The sequence below is a fragment of the Hippopotamus amphibius genome, chromosome 17 (assembly GCF_030028045.1).
Source record: "Hippopotamus amphibius kiboko isolate mHipAmp2 chromosome 17, mHipAmp2.hap2, whole genome shotgun sequence".
Classification (NCBI taxonomy): domain Eukaryota; kingdom Metazoa; phylum Chordata; class Mammalia; order Artiodactyla; family Hippopotamidae; genus Hippopotamus; species Hippopotamus amphibius.
Genome location: NC_080202.1, coordinates 9,401,737 through 9,426,395, shown reverse-complemented (window position 1 = coordinate 9,426,395; position 24,659 = coordinate 9,401,737). Strand labels below are relative to the sequence as shown.

The 24,659-nt window shown below is 50.9% G+C and overlaps 3 protein-coding genes across 4 annotated transcripts; 1 reads left to right on the top strand and 2 right to left on the bottom strand.

Moving 5' to 3' along the window:
• Positions 1-2,829: 2,829 nt before the first annotated feature.
• PLD2 (phospholipase D2) lies at positions 2,830-14,430 on the bottom strand. 2 transcript variants are annotated; one of them, XM_057713937.1, is made up of 25 exons: positions 14,270-14,430; positions 13,471-13,580; positions 13,253-13,383; positions 13,007-13,149; positions 12,503-12,608; positions 12,345-12,410; positions 12,165-12,223; positions 11,937-12,029; positions 11,692-11,844; positions 10,933-11,082; positions 8,652-8,735; positions 8,431-8,509; positions 7,533-7,643; positions 7,182-7,352; positions 6,650-6,776; positions 6,339-6,457; positions 6,134-6,247; positions 5,892-5,996; positions 5,581-5,669; positions 5,361-5,474; positions 5,122-5,171; positions 4,723-4,857; positions 4,338-4,491; positions 3,841-3,955; positions 2,830-3,598 (listed from the first exon to the last, which is right to left on the bottom strand). In XM_057713937.1, the coding sequence occupies exons 2-25, from the start codon at positions 13,577-13,579 to the stop codon at positions 3,374-3,376; spliced, it is 2,802 nt and encodes a 933-aa protein (XP_057569920.1). In that variant the 5' UTR covers position 13,580; positions 14,270-14,430; the 3' UTR covers positions 2,830-3,373. The 2 variants fall into 2 exon arrangements, with proteins under 2 accessions (XP_057569920.1, XP_057569921.1); XM_057713938.1 differs by lacking the exon at positions 14,270-14,430 and adding an exon at positions 14,127-14,256.
• A 2,500-nt stretch (positions 14,431-16,930) lies between these two features.
• C17H17orf114 (chromosome 17 C17orf114 homolog) lies at positions 16,931-17,623 on the top strand. Its single transcript, XM_057714881.1, has 2 exons — positions 16,931-17,003; positions 17,451-17,623. The coding sequence occupies exons 1-2, from the start codon at positions 16,931-16,933 to the stop codon at positions 17,621-17,623; spliced, it is 246 nt and encodes an 81-aa protein (XP_057570864.1).
• A 1,876-nt stretch (positions 17,624-19,499) lies between these two features.
• Positions 19,500-21,580, bottom strand: PSMB6 (proteasome 20S subunit beta 6). Its single transcript, XM_057716447.1, has 6 exons — positions 21,364-21,580; positions 20,883-20,950; positions 20,431-20,562; positions 20,186-20,315; positions 19,841-19,985; positions 19,500-19,717 (listed from the first exon to the last, which is right to left on the bottom strand). Exons 1-6 carry the CDS (start codon positions 21,463-21,465, stop codon positions 19,575-19,577), a joined length of 720 nt encoding a protein of 239 aa, XP_057572430.1. The 5' UTR covers positions 21,466-21,580; the 3' UTR covers positions 19,500-19,574.
• Positions 21,581-24,659: the final 3,079 nt, after the last annotated feature.

Here is a 24,659-nt window from a genome sequence, read left to right as displayed (position 1 = left end):
CAAGTAAATTAAAAAAAAAAAATTACCTCCTCCGTGAAGCCTTCCTTGATCCCATGAGACTGAGTTTGGCTCTTCCGTTTTAGCTACCTGGCTGAAACCCATGGTAACATTTAACACTTTGAATTGTAAATGTTGAGTCTCCTTAAAGGCGAGAATTATATCAGCCTTGTTCAACACAGGGCCTGGCACCCACTAGAGGTTCAGTAACATGTAAGTGAATGAAGGCCTCTATCTGGATAGGCACTGTGAAATATAGTAACTCAAGGACAAGAGCATGGGATAGTAGGGAAGAAACACAGAATTTGAAGTTAGTGCTTTGTGCAAATCATTAATCTCTGAGGCTCAATTCTATCATCTGTAAAACTGAGATAATAACAGGAAGGCTAGGGTAAAATAAAATTAGGTATGTGAAGCACTTGGTATATACGAGGTCCTCAATAAATTTATTAACGCCTGACTCAGGCAGTGTTTAATAAAGACATACTGAATCAATGAATGAGCAAATTAAGATCACAGAGGCAGGATAGATGGCCACCCAAACCTCAAGAGGACTTGTAACCTGCAGGGTGGGGAGGATAGAGAAACAAGATTGGCCCCGTGCTGATAATGATTGAAGCTGGAGTATTGATGCATGGGTACCTGAGGGTTCATCATTCTATTCTCTGCTTTTATTATGTATATATGAAATTGTCCATAATAACTTTAAAACAGACAATGTGGTGGAGGAAGCCCTGGATCAGGCACCAAGAAAAGTTAAAATATTAACAATAAGACAGGGACTTCCCTGGTGACGCAGTAATTAAGACTCTGAGTTCCCAATGCAGGGGGCCCAGGTTCAATCCCTGGTCAGGAAACTAGATCCCACATGTACTGCCACAACTAAAATTTGCATGCCACAGCTAAGGAGCCTGCCTGCCACAGCTAAGGAGCCTGCCTGCCGCAACTAAGACCCAGCGCAACCAGATAAAAGTATTAAAAAAAAAAAAAGACAAATTTTGGATCCCTGGGGGATGGACATTTTGCACAGACCCAGTCACTCTCAGGGCCTCCCACCCACCTTGGGAGGCTGGATTCATTCTCTTCATCCTGAGTCTAGAGCCAACTTCTCTTTTCTTTGTTTGTTTGTTTTTGGCCAGGCATGGGGGATCTTAGTTCCCTGACCAGGGATGAACCCGAGCCCCCTGCAGTGGAAGCACGGGGTCTTAACCACTGGACCACCAGAGAAGTCCCTAGAGTCAACTCTTCTGATCACAAGCCCACTGTTTTTTCCCTACACTGTGGGGGCCTCCATTGAAGAAACTCCAGGACCAATAAGGGGGGAGCAGATAGGCCAACAGACAGTATGAAGCAGAAGCCCACCTACCCCCTGGTCCAGCAGCCCCAGGGCAGCTGCTGCCTCCACCCCACTCCACAGTTAATGAGGTAATGGTCCCTTAGGGAAAGAGGCACTCAGTGCGGACAAGGAGGCTAATTAGCGGAATGCCAATTAGTACCTGGGGACCACTATACATGGGAGGAGGAATTTCTTGTGCGGAAGTAGCTTCTTCAGAGGAACAGAGGGCTGGACTCAAAGGAGAGGTTGGGAGCAAGGCCACAGCATCTCCTCTCTCCACATCATCTTCCACAAGCACACCCCTCCTCCAGGAAGCCCTCCCAAACTACTCACTCTATTCACCTCTGTTTCTTCTTGCACCTGTGGTCAATCCTGAGATTGGGGAGAGAGGCTGGGGGGATGAGGGGCAAGAGCAGGACCGTGCTAAACATTTTTCTAATTGTAAAATATTTCAGATAAACAAAAAGATATAAGAAAAAATATATAAAGTTCCTCTACCAACCACTCAGCTTAAGAAATAAAAGCCACCAATTCACTCAAAGAGCTCTCTCTGTATACCCCTGCTATCCTTGTCTTTCCACCTGCTGTGGGAGGAAACCCTCCTCAATCCGGTGTGCACTACACTCTCTCATAAGCTACATCATCTACTTTCTCTCTTCCCTCTGGAACAGTGCCAACCAAGAGAACTCTGTGCAACGACGGAAACGGTCCATACCTGCACTGTCCAATATGCTAGCCACTAGCCACGAGTGGCTCCTGAGCACCTGAAACATGGCTGGTATGAGTGAGGAACTAGTTCTTTAGCTATTTCTAATTGTACTTAATTTAAATATAAATAGCCAAATATGGCTGGTGTATTGGACAGTGAAGCTCCAGGACATACGTGCCTGTCCCACGAGGGTGGGAACTGTCGTACTCACTCCTGTGAGTCTAAATGATGTCTGGCAAAGAGCAGGTGCTCAATAAATATTTAAGTCAATGACTGAATATTTATAGCAAACTGGTTATATAAATATTATTCCCATTTCCCAGTTGGGACCACTGAGGCCCAGAGAAGTGATGTGACTTCACAAGGTCACCAAGGTAGTAAATGACAAGTCTAGGATTGGGGCCCAGTTCTTCCTGACCTCAAGCCTATACCCTTACCCACTCCTAGGGGCTTTGCTAAGCCTCTCCCTGGGCAGTCACTTGAGGAACAAGAGGCAGCCCCTCTGGGCCCTTCACTGGGCACCTCCCTCACCTGTAGCTGTTTTGCTCCTCCAGGAGTCCTGGTTTGGCCCCACCCTTCCTTCTACCCAGGAGCCCTATGTGAACACCTGGTCTTCCCAGCACCTAGTGACGGAGCTCCTGAAGCCATAGACAAGCAGAGCGGAGATGAAGCTGCAGAAAGAAGAAAGGAGTAGGGTGGAGAGAAGGTGCAGGGGCCTGTGCTGCTGTTTGAAGACCTGGGGGGCGGCTGAGACAGGAACTCAGTTCAGCCAAGGAAGAAGCAAGGACCTTTTCTAGGCTTTTATTTATGAAACGCTTATTGAACTGATACAAAGTTAGTGTCTGTCAGCAGCTGGTGGAGGGCGTTAGTGTACATCCCCCCACCCCTCCCCGCCTTGGGTGCGGAAGCCAGGAGTGACTCCATCCTTCCCTCCACCTTGGCAGTAATGAGCTGGGAGAGGCCCTGGGGCAGGGTGGAAGTTCAAGAGCAGGAAGAAGAAGGGAGTGATGGGAAGGCCCAGGGTTGAGTCTGTTCTCCTGGAGTAGGAGGCTGGCCCCAGGCATCCCAGCAGGAGTTTAGCTTCTCCTTTGTAGCAGTGGTTTGATCTGGGCAGCAAGGATGATGAACTTCTCTGGGACCCTCTCCTGCCTCCCCAGCCCGGGGTTGGGAGTGTCCTCTTCAGCTGCTTCTCAGGAAAGGGTCCTCTGTGACGGTATGCCTGCCTCCCTCAGGTCTCAAAGGCACTGCCCTCAGTCCTCAGGGTGAAGGGGCAGGGAGCCAGATGCGGTGGAGCCCAGCGGCTGGTGACCTCTCCCAGGGTGGAGCCGCAGCTATGTCCACACTTCTAGGGGTATCACGCCCTCCTTGCTACCCAGTGGGGGCAGCAAAGACTCATCCTCCAGGAACTTGAGGGGGAAGTGGACCAGGTGGCCCTGGACCTGGGTGAGTTCAGACCGGGCCAAGGGAGGGCTGACCGCGGCCAGGGGCTCCACGGCCACGTACTCCCGGAGGGCCCGGAGGGAGCGCGTGGCGTTGGACGGCAGACAGCGGAAGATCTGTGGGCGGGGGGCATGGAAGCCAATAAGGCTTGGGGAGACTCTGCTGAGAGTCCAAGCCCAACTGGGCTGGACACCCCCACTCCCCACACCATAGCCCTCTACACTGACGTTGAACCACTGAATCCCAGGATGACCCCAGACCCTCATCCCCTTATGGGGTGGCTCTTCTCCATCCCACCCTGGACAGGGTAACCTGTGAACGTCCCCTGGCCAGCGCTGCCCGCCCCCCCCACGCCCACCTGCTCATAGATATTGGCATTGCTCTCAGCTGTGTCTTGCCACAACTGGAAGAAGTCATCACAGACAGGGTCTCGGAGATCCACGCCCGGCCGGGCATCTGCCCCGAGAATCACACTGCGGGAGAAAGGGGTCCCAGCAGGGCCAGATTAAGATCCTTCCAGAGCCTGAATACCAGAAAAGTTTCATTGTGCCTACCCAGGTATTTCACAATGGAAGCAATGTTAAACAGTAAAATACGGGTAAAAGAGACCAACAGAGCTTTAATTTGTCTCTACTTTGGCGGCTACTTTAATGCTTTAAGAAATATACCAAATTATTTTTGAAATATTTGTCTTATTTTTTGGGTATCCCTGCTTTGCTGGTACCCTAAACTGGATGAGTCTGCCTCTTGGGAAATCCAGTACTACCTCTAAGCTATCCTCACACCTGCTCAAAAGGCAGACGCTCCCCCTTTCCACCTCTCCCCCCGCCCTGCAGCACCCCACTCGGGCTCTACCTGAAGCAGTGTTTCCGCAAACTCAAGGCAAACCTGCCCGCCTGATACTCCACACCATTCATGAGGGATGGCTCCATCTCCGTGTCCTCAATCAGCAGGGCCAGCTCACTGTCCCGCCTCCCCAGCAAGCTCCGGTCATTGATGTTCGCAGAGCCTGGGGTGGGTACGGGACACACTTTGTCCTCCTGAGCCCAGGGGACTCCCCACCTCATCATCTCTACCCAAGAACCAGCCTGTGGGCAACACACTTTCTTTGGCCTCCATCCCCAATTGGGCTTCAGCTGCAATCTCCACCACCCACCCCCATCCCGTTGCCCCTGGCTGGGCCCTGCTCCACTTCTCCCCGCCCTCCTCTTGCTGCCAGGGGCCAAGATCCAGCACTGACCAATGATGACTGTCCGGTCATCCGCGATGAGCATCTTGCTGTGGATATAGATGAGCTCTGAGACTGGGTGTCCGCCCAGCTCTCCATGTGTGCGAAGCCCACAGATGGAAATATAGTCCCGCCACGCTGTCCCCACTGTGAGCAAGAGATGGGGGGAAAGGGAGTGAGCTGAGAGGTGCCCTCCATGTGCAGATGGAGCCCGGTCCCAGCTACCTCACTTCAGAAGCCCTGCTCTGTATACTACTCTCTACAGTAAAAGGCCACCTACGGGCTCAGGTGGTAGTCCCAGAGGCATATAGGCGTGATAGCCTCCTTCCCTCCATCCCTGGGACTCCAGTCCCTCAATCTTCCTCTCCCCGAGGATCCAGGGCTTGAACCCCCCCAGCCCCCAGAACTCACTGGCTGCTTTGAGGCGATGTAGAATTGAATATTCCCCACGACACAGCGTCCTGAGGGAAAAGAATGGGTGAGGGAGGTGGAGACTAGGGAAGGGGTGGGGGATGTCAGGAGAGAGGTGGACCTCAAAAGTCCAGCAGGAAGGGATCAGGACCGAGTCAGGGTAGGGGAACCGGTGGGATGGGGCCATGGAGAGGCGGAGTCTGGTCGGGGCGGAGAGGAGGGGCGCAGGGCATCCTCACCTGTAAGTGAAGTGCAGGATGGCCTGGATGGAGTTACCACCACCTGTGGAGATGTCACCCTGGAACCCGGGGAGCAGGGGCAAAAGCACGTAGACTCGGAAGCACTGCCCCTGTCTGGGGAGGGATGGAGTCAGAAGTGTGACCTGTCCCCCAAGCCCCATCCCTCCCGTTGGGCTTAAACCATGCCCACAATCCCCACACTCCGACTGGTCCACCTTACTTGTGGGCCTTCAGGATTCTGTCCACAATCTCATCGCCCACCTTGTTCAGCACTGTCCGCCCATCTGAGCAGCTAATGAAGAATTGATTCTGGGGCAGGGACCGATGACAGACATCAGCAGTCCGGCCCCAGCCCCTGCCCTCGGCTCCCCGCTGCCATCCCCACCCCCAGACTCCAGGCCCCGGCCCCAGGCCTCTGCATTTCTCCAGGCCCAGCTAAGCCAGCCCTCAATGACTGATGCCACTGACATCCTAGGTCTCTCTCCCGGGACATCCTCTGCGTTCTCTGCCCCACCCTCACCCCAGTCAGACCTCAATGTAGAGGAAGTGCTGGCTCTCCCTGATGGTGTGCAGGTAGGCATTGAGGATGGAGTTCTCCAAAGTCCCCGCTGACCAGCGATCCACTGACCGCAAGACCTGGGGGGACGGTGAATGTGATATGGCTCCTGAGCCCGGGAGAGGAGGGGGTCTGGGGGGCTCTCAGATCAGGGAGAGTGGGCCGGGCGTTGGGCTGAAGGGAGGGAGGCAGGGGCAGGCTGAAGTCAGAGCCTCACCTGCACGGTGGCGCACTGCCCTCCCGGGAGCAAGAAAGGAAGTTGGTTTGCGGTGCTGGTGGACTTGGGCAGCAGGTAGGTGTACATGGGTGTCTTGTACTTGGCCTTGGTGGTCTGAGGAGGAGGGATGGCAGGGTCAGCAGGAGGTGGCAAGCTGCCCCTGGCTCCCTCCCACCCTCCAGCCTCGCAGGAGGGAATCCAGCACCTTGGTGAAATTCCAACGCTGGATGAAGTGCCGGGCAAGGTCCCGGGCGGGTGAGCCGTGGACCACCACCCCGACGTCCCGCCATGGCATCCGGGGTGTGGCCTCCCTGTCAATGAAATCTGGGGGTCCCAGGAGAGTCAGGGGAGAGGTCAGGGATGGTCTCTTGGGGACACTTGGGGCAGGGAGGAGGAGGAGCCGACCAGAGGGGAGGCTGCATTACCCTTCACCCAGTTCATCCCATCCTCAGTCCCAGCCCCGCCTTCTACCCCTGCTCCCAGCTCATAGGGGCTTTGTGGGAAGGGGACCCCTACCCTCAAAAGGCCGATCCAGCTGGACCCAGTCCTTAGTGATCAGATTGCTGTAGTCCTTGCCCAGCCAGAAGAGTTGGTTGTGAGAGAGGTCTGGGGTAGCTTGCGGGTCTGAGCATGAGGTGGGAGGCTGCAGGGGGAACACACCCAAGCCAAGGGCAAGAAGAGGTCATGGGGCCGTACAGAGCCAGGCCAAAGAGAAGAAAGGAGCACTGGGAGACCGGGAGACAGAGAGACACACAGAGTAAGAATGAATCAGAGAGAGTTTTATTCCCAGGACCTCCCCTTCAGATGCATTTGAAATTCCTAGACGAGTGGTGGGGGGGGGCAGTGGTTGTGGACATAGGGAGGGGACTGGGTCACAGTATATTCCAAGCAGGTTCTTGGGGCCTCAGAAACGCTGAGAAACCCCGAGTGTGGGTTCCTGAGTCCCTCCAGTGACTGCAGGGCAATGCCACAGCTGGGAAGCGGTGTGGATTTAGGTTAGCTGAGTTTGGGGGAGCTCAGGAAGGCCTTGGGTGCAGCTCAGGATTACCTGGGGAGCAGCTGACTCAGAGGCATCCCCAAGGTCAGTCAGTCTGTAGTGTAGGTCATCCCAGCGGCCATAGGCGAGGTCCAGCCCCCCCAAGAAGGCCACTACTTGGTCCACCACCAGGAGCTTCTCATGATGGGCCCACAGCGTCACCTGGTCTGGGTGGCGCATCACCTGGAGCAGGTATGGGGGAGTTCATGAGGGTAGGCTTAGGTGGGAGAGGACAGAGGAGGTGTTGGGGGAGAGGATGGCAAGATGGAAGGATGAGACGTTCCAGGAAAGCGAGGGTTGAGGGGATGGGGAAGTGTGGTGAGGGGGGCTGTAGGGGAGGGGTCTCTGAGGCCTGAGAGTCACCTTTATGTTGGGATGCAGCAGCATCAGAGCTTTCTTGCTATAGCCACTGTTGATGGTCAAGGCCAACTCCACTTCCTTAAACAGCAGCACGGACACCCGGACACCCTCCTCCTGGTTGGTGGTCAGTGAGGGAATCAGATCCTAATGCCTCTCTTGGAACGACCGCTTTCCACCCTCCCAAACCTTTTCCCATGCTCAGGATTCCTGTATGTTCCTCCTCCCCACCTGGAGATCCTCAGTGCCCTGCCATTTGCACCCTGCTTTGATGCTTTCAGCAAACAGATTGAATATCGTCTCTCCGCTCACCCACTCATCCATCCATCCATCTGCCTGCCTACCCAGCATTATCCATCCATCCATCTTCCCAACAATGTACTCATCCATCCCCTTATCTACCATCTATCATTTCATCCATCTACCTACCCACTCTCCTACTGATCCACCTTCCCAACCTCATATCCTTCTATCTATCTCCCTTTCCATCATCTACCCATCCACCCACCCACTCTCCATCATCCACGTATGTTTCCTCCCATCCATCAACATCTACGGATGCTCCTAACACAGCAGACACTGTGCCTTTTATTGGAACTAGTGATACTAATCAGCCCAGTGAGAGAGATAGACATGTCCACCCTGCGGTAACACAATAGAGTGTAATGCGTCCTGGGAGGAAAGTCTATACCAGGTAGAGGAAGGGCAAAAAAAGGGAGGTGTCAGTTCTCCTTAGGGAAGAGGAAGAGGTGAGTTTTCCAGACACCGAGCCAGGATGGGCACATTTCCTCCTCCTCAAGTTTCACATTCCCTACCTTCCTCTGTGCTACAGTCCCTCTGACCAATCTCCACCCACAGGACACCCCCCACCATATCTCCCCTCCAGCCCGACCACTCTCCTCACCGCCTTCTTCTTGAGTAAAATGTCCAGTCTCCAGTCATCTGAATGGGCTGGACGCTTCAGGTAAATCTCAGGACTCAACCTGGGATTCAGGGCAGGGGGCGAGGGCAAGTTAAGCTCCCAACAACAGTCACTCCTACCCTTCCACTCCTTTTCTGACCCATAAGCTGATCTGTTGCAGGCCCTATCCTACCCCTTCTTGCTCAGGCTTTTCCCACACTTACCACCAGTCTGTGATGAAAATCTCTTCTTGAGCTCGCAGGATGGCATCTGCCACAGCAGCAAAGTAACCTGCCCCATTCACAAACCTGGGGGGAGGCCAAGCCAAGGAGATCAGGGGAGTCAGAAGCCAGAAAGCTCTGGAGAGTGAAGACCGGAGGATAGCCATGGATCAGAGGTGACAGCAGGATCAAAGATCAAGAGTAATCAGAGAGGTCAGACAGTAGCAGATATATCAAAGTGGGATAAATTTGCCAGTATGAGATAAATAAAATTAAAAACTATGAAAGACACAATAAACTAAAGAGAATGACTAAACACTGGGAAGATGAATACATCATATAGGAAGAGTTCCAACAAATCAATAAGAAAAAGATATATAAGCCAACTGAACAAAAAATAAGAACTGACAGTTCACAGGGAAAAAATGGCCAATTATAGATGAAAAGATGTTCAATTTCACCACTAAAGAAGGAAATTGATGTTAAAATGAAATAACACTTTTTAAATCCACTAGATCGGCAAAAATTAAAATCACAGGTAACATTCAACATTAGCATATGGGGAAGTGAGTATTCTCATAGACTATGAGACTATACATTGGTTTTATAGCCTTTTTAGGGGACAATTTGGCAGTTTCTATTAGAATAGTAAATGCACATACCCCCAATACCATTAAATGCACTTAGTAATTCTGTATCTGGGAAGACATCCTATTAAATGCTTAAGCAAAGATTGTGTTCACTGCAGTATCATTTATAAGAGTGAAAGTGGGAAATAATGTAAATGCCTAATCTCGAACACATTTATTAAGTGAAAAATAAAACAAAGAAGAGAGTGCATGATCTCATTTACATTAAAACAAAAAGTAACTCAATATTCTGTAATTTCCCATTTAGGGAAGAGAATCTGACAAAGAATAAATAAAAATAAAAAAAAATAAAATTAGGTACCAAAAAAAAAAAAAGAAAGGATACACGTATATGTACAACTGAATCACTTTGCTGTATATCTGAATACAACATTGCTAATCAAGTATACTCTAATATAAAATAAAAAATTTTAAAGAAGTGACATCTATGCTTAAGCCTGTGAAAATATGCAGGAAAAGATTTGGGAGGATATATATCACACTATTGCCAGATTACTTCTGGGGAAAGAAATGGGGTTTTGGGGAAGGGGTGTAGGGAAGACGTAAGGGCTGGGAGGTAAAGGCTTGTGCAATGAACTCTAATTTTTTACTTAATGTTTCCATATTGTTTGACTTTTAATAACTAATAATCCTGTATGATGGTAAAGAGCAGGATCTTGACCCAGACTGCCTGGATTTGAATCCTGGTTCCACTGTGTACGAGGTGTGTGACCTTGTCAAGTTACTTAACTTCTCCTTGCCTCAGTTTTCTCACCTGTAAAGTGAAGATAACAACTGGCTAAGTTCATAAATGTAAAACACTCAGAACGGTTCCTGGCTCACACTAAGTGCTACATAAGTATTAGCTATGATCAGTTCTTATGTTAAAAAGTAAACCTCAACACCACCTCCAAGAAAAAAATTCTTCCCGTGACTCCTCTCTGCCTACGATAAAGGCTAACCTCCTCAGCTTAGGGAGAGAGCCACTGATCAGACCCTGCGATCCCCAGACTCTTTTCTGGCCTCTGCTCGTCACACTGCAACCATAGTCGGCGTTTGTGGTTGCCAGACACACTGGACTATTTCTACTTTCTCTGCATGACTGCCCGTCTCCATTTTCTTTATCTTGCTAAGGTGAACCTCAGGGTTACTATCTTCCGGAAGCCAGTCCTGACATCCTATGCTGGGGCAGATGCCCCTCCTCTGTGCTTGGTACCCTGTATCTAGCACCAGCGTGGCCAATGCCTGTCGTTTCGTGATTGAATCACCTACTGTGTCTTATCCCTGCCACTGGACCTGGCATGTAGTGGGTGCTTAGAAAATGTTCATTAAATGGATGAATAAATCAGAGAGATTTGAGATCACTGAGAACAAAGAGAGTCAGTGTGGTGAAAGAGGGTTAGAAAGGTCACAGGAGATCAGAGAGGTCAGGGTCAGAGATTACCCAGTTTGGGGTTCAGAAAGATCAGAGGGGAATCAGAGGGGTCAGCGAGCGTGATTAAAGAGGTCAGAGGGTCAGGGACATCTGAGAAGCCAAGGGGCAGGTTACTGAGGTCAGAAGGGGTCAGAGGAGATAAAGAGGATCAAGGACTCAGAGAACACCAAGGAGGTCGAAAAGGCCACTGACAACTTCAGAAAGGACATCAGTGTCTCACCACCGGGCCAGGGTCCCAGGCCGGGGTGGAGCATAGCTGTCGTGTCGGTGCAGCTGTACGAAGTCTCTACCCGGGCCCTGGGCCAGCTCAGTGATCTCCTGGGCCCACCACCGTGCCTGCCGGTAGCTGCTGCACTTGATAATCAAGGACCTGGATGGGAACAATGGATGGACCGCAATCCTCACCCTCCACACCTCTAGCCTGGTCCAGAAACCTCCCTCCTTTAGTTATCTCCTCTTTCCCACCTCCTCCCTTAGCCCCTACTTGACTTCAGAGGGACAGGGCATATATGTGCCTTATTCACATTTGGGTCCTTGGCACTTAGTATTGTGCCGGCCACTCAAGTTTGTTTTTTTTATTTTATGGGATTCTTTTCGACCATGTTGCACGGCATGTGAGATCTTAGTTCCCTGACCAGGGATCAAACCTGTGCCCCCTGCAGTGGAATCATGGCATCTTAACCGCTCAGCTGCCGGGGAAGTCCTCAAGTTTGGTGAATGAATAAATGAATGAATGGAGTACGTTTTCTTCTGCACCGTCCTTCCCCCAAGCTTATACTCAACCCCCTTTCTCTGGAGCGAGCCTCTAAGAGCAGCCCCAAGCATCTGGCTAGAACAGTTTTCTGGTCTAAATCATGGCTCGCTCCAGCGGGGTGGGGATGCCTTCCTTTCTTCCATGCGCTCCTCCACTCAACCCCCCTTAAGGCCCCAGGATGGCTCTTCACTCCCCAGGTGTCTATCCACACCAGGGAGGTCTTACCTGTGCGAAGTGTCGATCCGGACCCCGTACCGTGCCTCTGTGCTCCTTTTCCCCACCTGCACCTCGAAGCCAGGGTCGAAGAGCTGAACAAATGAGATGGCGCCGGTCTCGAGGCACATGTACAGCAGGAAGGAGTCTTTCACCACCAGCCACCTGGAGTGGAAGGGCTCTGACCATTCCTCCATGCCCCGGGGATCTCCTTCCTCACCCCAACCCACTGCCCAGCAGCTCTGCTCAGGCCTCACCGCTTGGACCAGCGATAACAAACTTGGTCTCGGCCACAGCAGGTGAGGCCAGGAACGCGGTGGCCACCTGAGCGCTTCCGGATCACCCCCTCCCTGTGGGGAAAACCAGGAAGAGATGCTGAGAGAGGGAACCAGACTCCCAGCGCACCCTGCACTGCTTTTCCTATTCTCAGGCAGGGAGAGATCCAGATGTTGGCAGATGGCAGGTGAGGGGTGTCAGACACTCACAGTCCTTTGGATCCAAGGTCTGGGATAAAGGACAGCTGACTAACTTCCAGGAACTCTGTCTGCAGAGGAAGAAAAAGGCTCAGAGGAGAGACTATTTTCACCCCTCAAATCTTACCGACCCTGGTCCTCTGCCCTCCTGCTCCTTCTCAAGAGAGCCGGCACCCAGCCCCTGGACCTTACCATGGCGTGGTAGTTGCGGTAGAAAGACATGGTAAGGAGGCAGTTGAGGTAATTCTCCAGGTATTTCTGAAGTAGGGGTGGGAGACAGAGAGAGACAGATGGGACCAGAACCATTTGCACCCAAACACCCTCCCAGAAGACCTGGTGTCTGGTCCCACCTGTTTGCTGGATGCATGCCTGGTGGAGCCTTCAGAACCTGCTCGGGGTAGAGAGGGCATCTCTCTGTTGTCTGCCTCTTGGGATGGAGAAGAGGCAATGGCAAAGCTGTGGAAGGGATGGGGGAGGGTCAATAAGAGCTGGGAGGCTGGGTGCCTGGGTTCCTGAAGCACTGGAGGTGGGGGCTTGGAATGCCCCCTACCCTGAGGATGGAGACAGAAAAAGGTGGGAGGCTGCCAAGGGCACTTTGGGCATCCAGCCCAGCTGAGATACTGGCCCAGAACCATGGACAGGGAGAGCTGAGCAGGGAAGGTTTCCTGGTAACTGGGGTCAGAGGAGGGGGCCCAGTGGCCAGAGCTGGGGGAGGAAAGTAGCTGGGGGAGGAAAGGCTGTGGCCTGGGGATGAGACAGGCGGGAAGCATTGATGGGAGCTGGGACCGTGACATCCCGTGCTGGCCCACGGCGAGGGGCACCTGCTCTTCCCAGGAGGCAGTCTTTCCCCTCACCGAGCCAGAGGGAGCAGGCTCATCAAGACTTTGTGTCTCAGGAGGTCCCGATGCAGCTCCTGGAAATGACGGAACTTCTTCTTGGTTGTCCAGGTAAAGTCACCGTGAGTCAAGCGAACAGAATACAGGGTGCAGGTGCCCACCTGGGGGAGTGAGGAACTGACTGAATGGATGTCCTCTGGTTGAGTGGCAGCCCACTCTGGCCAGCCCTCCCCTGATCCCCCTCCCCGGTGCCAGCCCAGCCACCTTAGATCCACTGGTGTATCTTTCAGTGCCCACCACCTGGGCTATGACGGGGACCCCAGGGGCAAACACCAAGGGGTGCATTTTCAGAGGCTGGAGGTCATAGATGGCCAGAAAGGGGTGCATCCGGTCAGCTGGCAGGAGAGAAAGTGGAAGAATGTGGACTCCAGGAGTTCTCAGCCCCTCCTCCTCCGCTCCCTGAGGGAGTCCTCCCTGTGTACCTGGGTCCTCTCCCTCCCTCAGAGTGTCCACCTCATCCGTCTCCATCCGTAACTGGCTGGAGTCCAGGTCACCCCCAGACGGGAAGAGGCTCTCGGGGGTGGCCGCCATCCTAGGAACATGGGGAGGCCTCAGAAAGGTGATCTGCTCTTCAGAACCCTGTCCCCCATCCCACCTCCACGGTCCTCCATCTCCCACAGCTTCCCCGCTTCCTCCCACCCGGCTCCCGCTGACTCCCAATCTCTCTCTGATTGTGGCCCATCGGACTGCAACGCCCGGCCAGCCCGCCTCTAATCTCCATCCCCAATCTCGATCTTCATCCAGAACGCCCGAGCCCCGCCTCCCGTCCCGTAACCAGGGTGCCGAGGAACACCCGGCCAGGCCCGGATGGCCCCGAAGTGGGGCAGAGCAGAAGCCAGCGGAGGGGCCCCGGGAGTTGCCAGGGGTCCCGAGCGGCCGGGGCTCCAGCCAGGCCAAGCCAGCTGGAAGCAGGGGTCCAGGCGGGAAGGAGGAAGTTCCCCGTTCCCCGCCCGGGAGAGAAACCCCGAAATCTGAGCAAGCGGCGGATCGGGAGGCCCCGCAGCGCGAGCGCATTCCCGTCCCCGCCCGATTTCCTGGGCCCGGGACCTCCGCGGCGCCCCCTCCCCGTTCCCCTCACCCGGGCAGCCCGAGCCGGCGGCGGCGCGGCTTCGCGAGCGCAGGCAGCCAGCAGAGCCGGAGCCGGAGCCCACACCCCAGAGGGTCAGGGCGGGGCGGGCGCTCAGGGCCTGCCCTCGGGGGCGGGCCGGCCCCCGGCCTCACCTCCGCGGGATTCTCGTCGGTCCTGTCCCGCCCCCGCCGCCCTCGGCCCGCCCCGCCGTCCTGCGTGCAGCCCGGGCGCGGGGGCCGCCTTCTGCTCTGCGGGGGCCGCGCAGCCAGCTCCGTGCATCCCTGCGGCGCCGTCCTCCGGGCTGTCCGTCTGTCCCGCGCCGTCGGTCCGCGAGAGTCGGGCCTCTGCCCTGTGGGCGCTTGGCGCTGCGCACCCGCCTCCGCTCCGGCGCGGGCCCCCGGCGTCCTCTCCGCCCTGGCGGGACGTCCCTCCGCGGCGGGGACCTGCCGGTGCCCCTTTCCCGGGCCGGCCGCGAACCACATCGAGCCGGCTTAGCCAGCGTTTGTAGATGGAAGGAATGATGAAAGGCCCGAGGGCCGGTGGCCACAAATTCATCAGCGTATGCAAGCTCGCATTCTTTCATTCATGCGCTATTTACCCCGCGCCAGAGTCCGAGCGTACACAAGTGAACAGGACTACGGTGGGACCCTCTCTTCTGGAACCAACGGTCTAGGGGAAACAGGAACATTTTCAGGTTCCAAAAGATTTCATATTTTTGAAAGCAGGACAACGAAGAGTAGCCCCCACTCTCCGCAACTAAAGAAAGCTTGCGCACAGCAACAAAGACCCAACACAGCCAATAAAATAATAAATAAATAAATAATAAATAAATTTTTAAAAAAAGCAATGATGTACTGATACATGCTACAACACAGATGTACCTTGAAATGTTATACCAAGCCAAAGAAGCCAGACACAAGGGACCACACATTATATATCCCATTTCTATGAGATGTCCAGAATAAGTAAATCCAAAGAGACCATAGCTGGGCCAGTAGCTGGGGAGAAGGACAGAGGGGTGACAGCTAATCTGTATAGGGTTTCTTTTCAGGGTGATGAGAAGGTTATACATTAGTTGTGATAGTGGCACACCTCTGTGGATATACTAAACACCCACTGAAATGTAGACTTTAAAGGGTGAATTTTATGGCATATGAATTTTTTCTCAATAAAGTTGTTATCATACAAAACACGAACTGTTAATACATACAACATGGGTGAATTTCAAACCATTGTGCTGAAAGAAGCCAGACACAAAAGAGTAGCACCATATGATTCCATTAGTCCTCGCATAAAGTTCTGGAACAGAAAAACCAGTCTATAGTGATGGAAATCAGATCAGTAGTTGCCTGTGGGGAAAAGAGGGACAGTAAAAGGCACACAGGGAACTTGGTGATGGAGATATCCTATATCTGGATTGGGGTGGTGATTACACGGGTATATGCACTTGTCAAAACTCATAGAACTGTATACTAAGATGTGTGCATCAAATTGCAGGTAAATTTTTACTTTGATGAAGTTAATTAAAAAACAGATTTTCCAGGACCTCTCTGGTGGCACAGTGGTTAAGAATCTGCCTGCCAATGCAGGGGACGTGGGTTTGATCCCTGGTCCGGGAAGATTCCACATGCCATGGAGCAACTAAACTATGTGCCACAACTACTGAAGCCTGTGCACCTAAAGCCTGTGCTCCGCAACAAGAGAAGCCACTGCAATGGGAAGCCCGTGCACTGCAGCAAAGACCCAATGCAGCCAATAAATAATAAATTTATTTAAAAAATCCAGATTTTCCAATATTAAATTTAAAAATAAGTAAAATAAAACAAATTAAAAAAAATTTTCACTCAGGCAGCATAGTCAGCAGTGCTTTCCAATCTTTCCTACATCATGACACTCTTAGGGAATGATAATATAGCTCTTGGAGGACATTTAGAGTCCTTGGTTAGCATACTCTGGACTGGAGGCTCCCAGCCTGGGCTCTGGCTGCCCTACACCTGGCTGAGGGCATCGATGCCTGCCAGGAACATGCTTGGGAAGCTCAGTGTGATGGTAAACAGAGTGGACTCTGGGGTCAGACTGAAGAGGGTGAAGGAAAGTTCCTGCTCCTTTGGTAACTGGCCGTGTGACCTTGGGCAAGTTACCTCTCTCTCACTGCCTCTGATTCCTCATCTGTGAAATCAGCATATAATAACACTTACTTTAAAAGATCATTGACATGATCAAATGAAATAACATGTAAAACTCCCTAGAATCTACCTGGCACAGCATAATTAATTAATTACCCGACTATTTTCATAAAAGGGGACAAGAGCTGCTGGACCATTTAATGAGAACATATTTCCCTGACTAGTAAAGTTTCTTGTTCTAAAAAAGACTATTCTTTAAATTTTTACATCTTGGACATTTTAAATACAAATGAATCTCATTCTAAAATACACATGAATCCCCAGCAGGGTCCAGCCTGGCACCAAGTCGTCTTGGTGTTGCTGCCATGAATTTTCACTGCATCTGTCTGTCCCGGTACTTGTGTGTCTGTCTCTACCATGTCTCCCTTCCCAGTCTTCTCCTGCTTCTCCATGGAGATCAGAGACAACCCCAGAATTAAGCGGGCACAAAAGGAAAGGTGTTTGAATGGGGGATCGCCCACCCCTTCCCTCCTCCCTCTTCTCCCCCTTCCACCTCCTGGCGCCTATAATCACCAGGCGGTCTGAGGCTAAGTGGTAGTTTTGCCCACAGTGGAGGGGCTTGGAAACCACACCCCTCCTGGGGCCCTCCTGGACATTCTCAGCATCCCAGTCTACTCCATTGTTGAGATGGGTCTGAAGGGGGCATGGTGTTTCCCATGGTGTGGGTGCTGGAGACAGCGGGGGACTGAAAGAGGAGCAGGTATGGGGGAGACAGAGGAAAAGGCGGGTTGCCAGGTAGAAAAACTGCACTGGGGAGAAAGGTAAATGCTCAAACAAGGGAAGGGAAAAGGATAATCTGTCTCCCTGGGTGGGAGGTGGATCTATCACTTTGCCACAGGACTGGCTAAACACTTTGCAGGGCCCACTGCAAAATGGAGAAGTGGGACCACCCTTATTAAAAATTTATTAAGAATTTCAAGGCAGTGACAGCAGAGCATTACACCAAGCATGGGGGCCCTTCTAAGTCTGGCCCCATGCCTAGGGCATAGGTTGCGAGCCAGGGAAGCCAGCTCTGCGGCCAACGTCCCTTCTCTCTCTCCTAGCGATGCTAGTGACACTCACCCCCCAGGCCCCCAGGCCTCTTCCCTGGTCTTTTTCCTCCTCCTGACCCACAACTCCCTTCTTCCTCCTCCAATCCCCCTTTTAGGCCTGGATCCAGCTGCCCCTCCAGGTCCAGACCCCAGCCCAGCTGTAGCCCCCATCGTGGCTGAGGGGGGGATACCGTCCCTAGGGCCCGGTGCCTACTTCAGCAGGAAAGCCCGGCTCTCCTTCCGCCACCAGCTGCATGACATGGCATCGGCCAATGACTCCACCATTTGAAGGGGACAACCAGGGGCTGAACTTCCAGGAGGACTTGGGAACCTTCCTTTCCCTGCCTTCTCAGTGATCCCAATGTCCGGCTCCCCTAGGTCCCTCATGACCTTCTTATCAAATACACTGAGAGTTGCTGAGTGTTTTGTGTATATACGTGTGTTTTGGAGAGGAGATGGAGACCATGACACCTGGTCTGTGTTATGGGGTTGAGGTGGGAAGTGAGGACGCAGGAGTGGGGAACGGGAGGCAGCTGATTGCATGTGGAGCCCAGGTGTGCCTAGCAGGAAGTAGGTTTGCTGAAATCAAGCGTTGAGTGTAGTGAGAGCAATTTGGAGCGGGTGCGAGGTAGGCACGACAGCAGATGGGGCTAGGAAGCATATTCATTCAATAAATATCAAATGTCCACTCCCTGCCACGCATTGAAAATATATCACTGAATCCAGCACAAGGACTTCTCTCTCCTCACTGAATTTGCTTTCTGGTAGGGAAGGCAGACAATGAATAAGTAAGCACGGTGATAGGAGATAGTGCTAAGTGCTGCTATGAAGAAAATTAAACAGTTAATGTGAGAGCAGGGTGGAGGAAGGTGGTGTTTCTTAAAATTCAGGTGGTCAGGAAAGGCCTTTCTGTTGAGGGATGCAGAGTTCTCAGGATTGTGGAGTACAAGGGAAAGAGGAATCAAAGATGCCTTGAGACAGGGAGGACCGGGAGAACAGGTTTTGCAGAAAAGCAAAATCTGCATTGGTTATTTTGAGATACATGTGTTTGGGGTGAGAGATCCTTCTTCACTTAATTCAGGACCTCACTACCTCCTTAGGAAGTCTCCTCTGTACCCCCCGAAATCCTCCAGGGTAGGGTTATATTCTAGAACCAGGTTTTCAAACGTAGCTTCCACAGTTCCTTTATCCATGGACTGAAGAAATGTAGATTAGAGCAAGACTGTCGGTCACTGTCACTGAGCACCTGGCTGGAGTGGGGACAGCCCTGCAGGGGCCAGAGTCCACTCTCAGTTTCCCATCCATGGGGCTGAAAGCTGACTTCCCATCACACTCCCAATGGGAACGGTGGCTTCTGGAGCTGCCCCTCCACACTCCCAGTGGCTGCCCTCTCCCACTCAACGTCAAACTTAAACTCCATTTGCACCAAGGTCCACCTTCCTCCCAAAAGCCAAAGTCACGCTGCTGCTTCTGCCAAGATGAGGTGACAGAGGTGAGCGTGAAGAAAGGGGGCCATGAGCACGAGCCTGGGTCAGAGATGTGGAATCCTTCTGACTATAGGGCCAGTAGCCTCCCAGGAAGCAGGAGGCAGGCTGAGGGAAGGTGACTCCAGTCTCCATCAGAATTCTGAGTTCCACCTTGGGCTTGCACAGGGAGGGGAGTGGGTCATTTGTTGGGAGCCCCACATCGACCACACTAGTGTCACAAGGACCTGGATATGGTAAAGAAAGTGTGGAGGATGATGGCCTGGAGAAGGGTCCCCTCCAGCTCCCTCAGGGCAGTGGTTTATACAAATAGGAATGGGCCAGACAAGTTCAGGTTTGAGGTCAAGAAAAGAACCCCAGGACTTCCCCCGTGGCACAGTGGTTAAGAATCCGCTTGCCAATGCAGGGGACATGGGTTTGATGCCTGGCGTGGGAAGATCCCACATGTCGCAGAGCAACTAAGCCCACGAGCCACAATTACTAAGCCCTCGAGCCACAACTACTGAAGCCTGTGTGCCTAGAGCACGCATACCACAACAAAGAGTAGCCCCTGCTCGCCACAACTAGAGAGTCCATGTGCAGCAACAAAAACCTAACGCAGCCAAAAATAAATTAAAAATAAATAAAAGGAGATTTCGTTTATTGAAAAAGAAAAAGAAAAAGAACCCCAAAGCATACTGATTCTCACTGACAAACTGTTTATTGAATTTTGCATCGGTATGGGGTGTCTCTTATCGTATCTTAGAATCCCAGGATTCAGGGAGGTGGTAAAGTGGCAATGGTGAATTTGGGAATCTGGTCTCCCAAAAGTACTTGCCGCTCTACCCCTGATTCTGCAATGGCTGCCAGGCGGATCACCCCTCCACTGGAGCCGTCGCGCTCCATGGCCAAAGCAAGAGCTGTGGATAAAAAGAAAGTTGGGATCGGAGTCAAATGCTGGTATCATGGCAAGGAAAGAGGAATGCTGACCCGGCTTGGGTACGAGCATTTATGCTCACAGACCCAGAAGCCCAAGTTCTCACCATTGGCAGTGAATTGCAGACATTCTTCCTTGGTCATGCCTTCCCGGTAGGTAGCATCGACATAGCCATAGATATAGGAGCTCCCGGACCCCCCGATGGCAAAGGACTGTCTTACCATCATACCCCCCATGGGTACCGAGTACACCTGCCAGACGGACGGAGGAGAAGAGAGTCACCATTTGTACCCTCCCCACGACACACATATGTTCACCTGCCCACTGGGCATTGGTCTGTGCAGGATTAATAGTAAGTGCTGTAGAGACTGGAAAGATAACTAGAAAATGGCTGGGGTGGGGAGAGAATGAAAGGCATGGCTCCAGTGTTCTGGGGGTGGTGGTGTCTGACCTGCCCCCCTTCTTGGGGGTCCCAGCCTGCAACGATGATTCCTGCCATCAGGTCTTCTCTGTATCGGTAACACATTTCCTTGAAGAGGCTGGCTGCCGTGTGTACCAGAGGGGGCTCATTCAGCTCAATGCTAGAGGGTGAAGAGAGTCAAAGGGAAGCCGGTGTCAAGACCTGGGAGTCAGACCATTCAGTTTCTCATGTCCCAACTCCTTTCAGATACTTGCTCCTCCCCTGCCCACAAGTACCTGTGGAAACCAAGCTGATAAGTGACTGCGTCAGCTACTGCCTGGGTATCAGCTGCTGAGCCTGAGCGGCAGCAGAAAATACGGTCGTGAATAGGGGTCAGCTTGTCAGTCACTCGATTGGCGATGTACGACCTGCGGGATGGCAGAATAGTGAGGGAAGGACCCCACCTGTCTCCCACCTCCATCTTTTACTATCCACTCCCTTAAGAGGAATTCCAGTATTTTCTATTAGTTCTCATCTGAACTGAAGCAGGAGAACAAACTTTTGCAAGAGTTTCACCAAAAGGTGAAGAGAACTACGGAGAAGTAGAAGCTGAAACAAATCCTCATCTCCAGGGAAGGGAGAAACCTCCCTTCCCACAGTAGTCTAAGGAGGAAAAGGATGGGCTGGCAGGCAAGCAGGGAAGGGAAAGATGGGAAGATGACTTTTCACATATCTGTTCTGAGCTCACCCAGTGGTTGTTCTGGAGTCGGCTCCTAGAACCACGCCCCCATCAAACTGCACGGCCATGATAGTGGTCTGGGGAAAAAGTAAAAAGGGGTGAGTCTGGGCCTCTCCATGTTCTCCAGCATACACAAACCTTGATGATCAGTCTATCCTGTCCCTAGAGTACGAGAAGCAGTGCGCCACCAACCCATCATCAAATCTCAAGGGGGTCTCAACAGCCCGCAGAATACCAGAATTCCAATCCTCAAGTTCCCAAAGACCCTCCCTGGCCTTAAGCCTTCGTCCTGCAAGATTCCAGAATTCCACTCTTCAGCCTACCTCCCACCTCCCCACTCCAGCATCTTCAGGATACCTCCCCCCGCCTGAGCGCATCACACAGACCGCCTCTCTCCTCCGCCCCTCCAGTTCTCCCAACCCACTCCAGCCTTTTCTTTCCATTGCTTCAAGCCTTGTGCATATCTCCTGAACCCCGAGTCCTTCCTCACCCCTGTGGAGACTTCCCGGTTCTCCCAGTCGGGGGTAAGGGCCTCAGGCCCCCAAGCGGGTGCTGGCCCCGCTACCCGAGCAGCAACTAAGGCGGCCGCCATCTTCCTCCTCCGATACGGCCACAAAGCAACTGTCGTAAAGCGCTCTGTCACTCTCTTTAGTCGTGCTTTGAGGCCGGCTGGGGGCGAAGCTACGCCGCGGTTGACGGCGGAAGGAAAAAGGAATGTGAAGGGACGGTTCTTTTGCGACAGTGAGCGCTTGATGGCAGCGTGGCTGGCTAAGAAGCGCACACACACACACACACAACAAACAAAAAAACAACAAAAACTCCAAACCGTCTGAAAAGACTACTTTCCTATCGGTATGCGCGGGACTGACTGATATATCCGATCGGAGTTGCGGTTAAAAGAGGCTTCAAGATAGACTTGAGCGTCTCCGGTTTAGAATGACCGCAAAGTTTTCTTTTCTCATAGGTATATACCTAGGCGTATATTACTAGGAGTGAAATTGCTGCGTCATTTAGTAACTTTTTGTTTAACATTTTAAGGAATTGACGGCTTCCCACAGCAGCTGCCTCGTTTTACATTCCCACCAGCCCTGAATGAGGATTCCGATTTCTCCATTTCCTAATTGTTACTGTGCATTTTTAATTTTAGCCATCCTAGTGAGTGGGAAGTGATACCTTGTGGGGTGATTGTTGTTTTTGCGTTTCCCTATGATGAGTGACAGTGAACGTATTTTCGTATGCTGATTGACCGTTTGTATATCTTCTTTGGAAAATATTAAAGTCCTTTGCCCTTTTTAAAATTGGGTTATGGTGTTATTGTTGAGTTATGAGGACTGTTGTTTTTGTTGTTTTTCCCTTCGTGAGCAAAGCATCAGACTTTATTTTTCCTTTTTTGCTGCACGGTCGGGCCTGTGGGATTTCAGTGTCGGTGGTAGTGAAAGCCTAGAATCCTAACCACTAGGCCGCTAGGAAATTCCCAACATCAAACTTTTTAAAAAATTGAAGTATAGTTGATTTACAATATTGTGTTAACTTTCAGCTGTATAGTGAAGTGATTAAGTTATATATATATTTCCATTATAGGCTATTACAAGATATTAAGTATAGTTCCCTGTGCTATACAGTAAATCCTTGTTGTTTATCTGTTTTATGTATAGTAGTTTGTATCTGTTAACCCCTCCTAATTGTAAGAGTTCTTTTATATTCTACATACTAAACCTTTATCAGACATATGATTTGCAAATATTTTCTCCCATTCTGTGGAGTGTCTTTTCACTTTCTTCATTAGTGTCCTTTCATGCACAAAGGTTTTAAAATTTGGTGAAGCCCAATTTATCTGTTTTTCCTTTGGGTACTTGTGCTTTTGATGTCATATCCAAGAAATTGCTGCCTTGGGACTTCCTGCCTCAGCGCTTCCAATGCCGGGGTGGTGGGTTAGATCCCTGGTCAGGAAACCTGCACCATTTGTTAAATGGTTCCAGCACCATTTGTTAAAAAGACTATTCTTTCCTCTTTGAATGGTCTTGGCACCCTTGTTGAAAATCAGTCGATGTGGTTTTCATACATGACCACAATTTTTATATGTGGTTTGCTAGTATTTTGTTGAAGATATTTTGCATCTGTATTCAGACAGTATGTTGGTCTGTAGAGTTTTTTCTTGTGATATCTTTGGTATCAGGGTAATACGGGCCTTAGAATGAGTAGGGGAATGTTCCCTCCTCTTCTATTTTTGTAACAGTTTGTGAAGGATTGGCATTAATTTTTCTTTAAACGTTTGGTGGAATTCATCAGTGAAAATATCTGGCGGTGGGCTTTTCTTTGTAGGAAGTATTTTTTTTAATTTTTTTATTACTAACTCGATCTTTGTTTTAGGTCTAGTCAGATTTTCTATTTATTCTTGAGTCAGGTTTGGTAGTATGTGTCTTTTTAGGAGTTTGTCCATTTCATTTAGGTTATCTAATTTATTGGCCTACCATTGTTTACAGTATTTCTTTATACTCCTTTTTATTTCTGTAAGATCAATAGTAATGTTCCTTTTTTTTTTTTTTTTCCCACACCACCCAGCTTGCAGAATCTCAGTTCCCTGAGGAGGAATTGAACCAGGCCACAGCAGTGAAAGCCTGTAATCCTAAGCACTAGTCCATGAGGGAACTCCTCCTTTTTCATTCTTGATTTTAATAATTTGAGTCTTGGGACTTCCCTGGTGGTCTGGTGGTTAACACTCTGCACTCCAATGCAGGGGCACGGGTTTGATCCCTGGTTGGGGAACTAAGATCCCGCATGCCAAGTGGCACGTCCAGAAAATTTAAAAGAAAGTAATTTGAGTCTTCTCTCTTTTTTTCTTGGTCAGTCTAGCTAAAGGTACATCAATCTTGTTGGTCTTTTCAAAGAGCCAACTTTTGGTTTAGTTGATTCTCTCTATTGTTTTTTGTTTTTCTATTTCATTTATTTCCACGCTGATTTTTATCATTTCCTTCCTTCTGTTATTCTTTAGATTTAATTTGCTCTCCTTTTTCTTTTCTTTTTGGCTGTGCCGCGTGGCTTGTGGCATCTTAGTTCCCTGAACAGGGATCGAACCCAGGTCCCCTGCAGTGGAAGCAGGGTGTTCTAACCACTGAACAACCAGGGAATTCTCTGCTCTCCTTTTACTAGTTTATAAAGATTAAAAGGTTAAGCTGTTGATTTGAGATCTTTCATTTTTTTTAAATAATTTTCAAAAAAATTATTTATTTATTTATTTATTGGCTGTGTTGGGTCTTTGTTGTTGCACACAGGCTTTCTCTAGTTGTGGCAAGCGGGGGCTACTCTTCGCTGTGGTGCACAGACTCCTCATTGCCATGGCTTCTCTTGTTGCAGAGCATGGGCTCTAGGCGTGTGGGCTTCAGTAGTTGTGGCACACGGGCTCAATAGTTGTGGCTCACAGACTCTAAAGCGTGGGTTCAATAGTTGGGGCATACGGGCTTAGTTGCTCTGTGGTATGTGGGATCTTCCTGGACCGAACCCGTGTCCCCTGCATTGGCAGGTGGATTCTTAACCACTGCGCCCCCTAGGAAGCCCTTTCTTCATTTTTAATATAGGCATTTATAGCTACACATTTCCTTTTGAGCACTGCTTACGCTGCATCCCAAGTTTTGGTATGTCTTGTTTTCATTTTCGCTAATCTCAAAATACTTTCCTGGTGATTTCTTCTTTGACCCAGTGATTGGTTAGGAGCGTGTTTTTTACTTTCCACATATTTGTGAATTTCCCAAACTCCCTTTTGCTATTGATTCATTCCTGTTTAGTTGG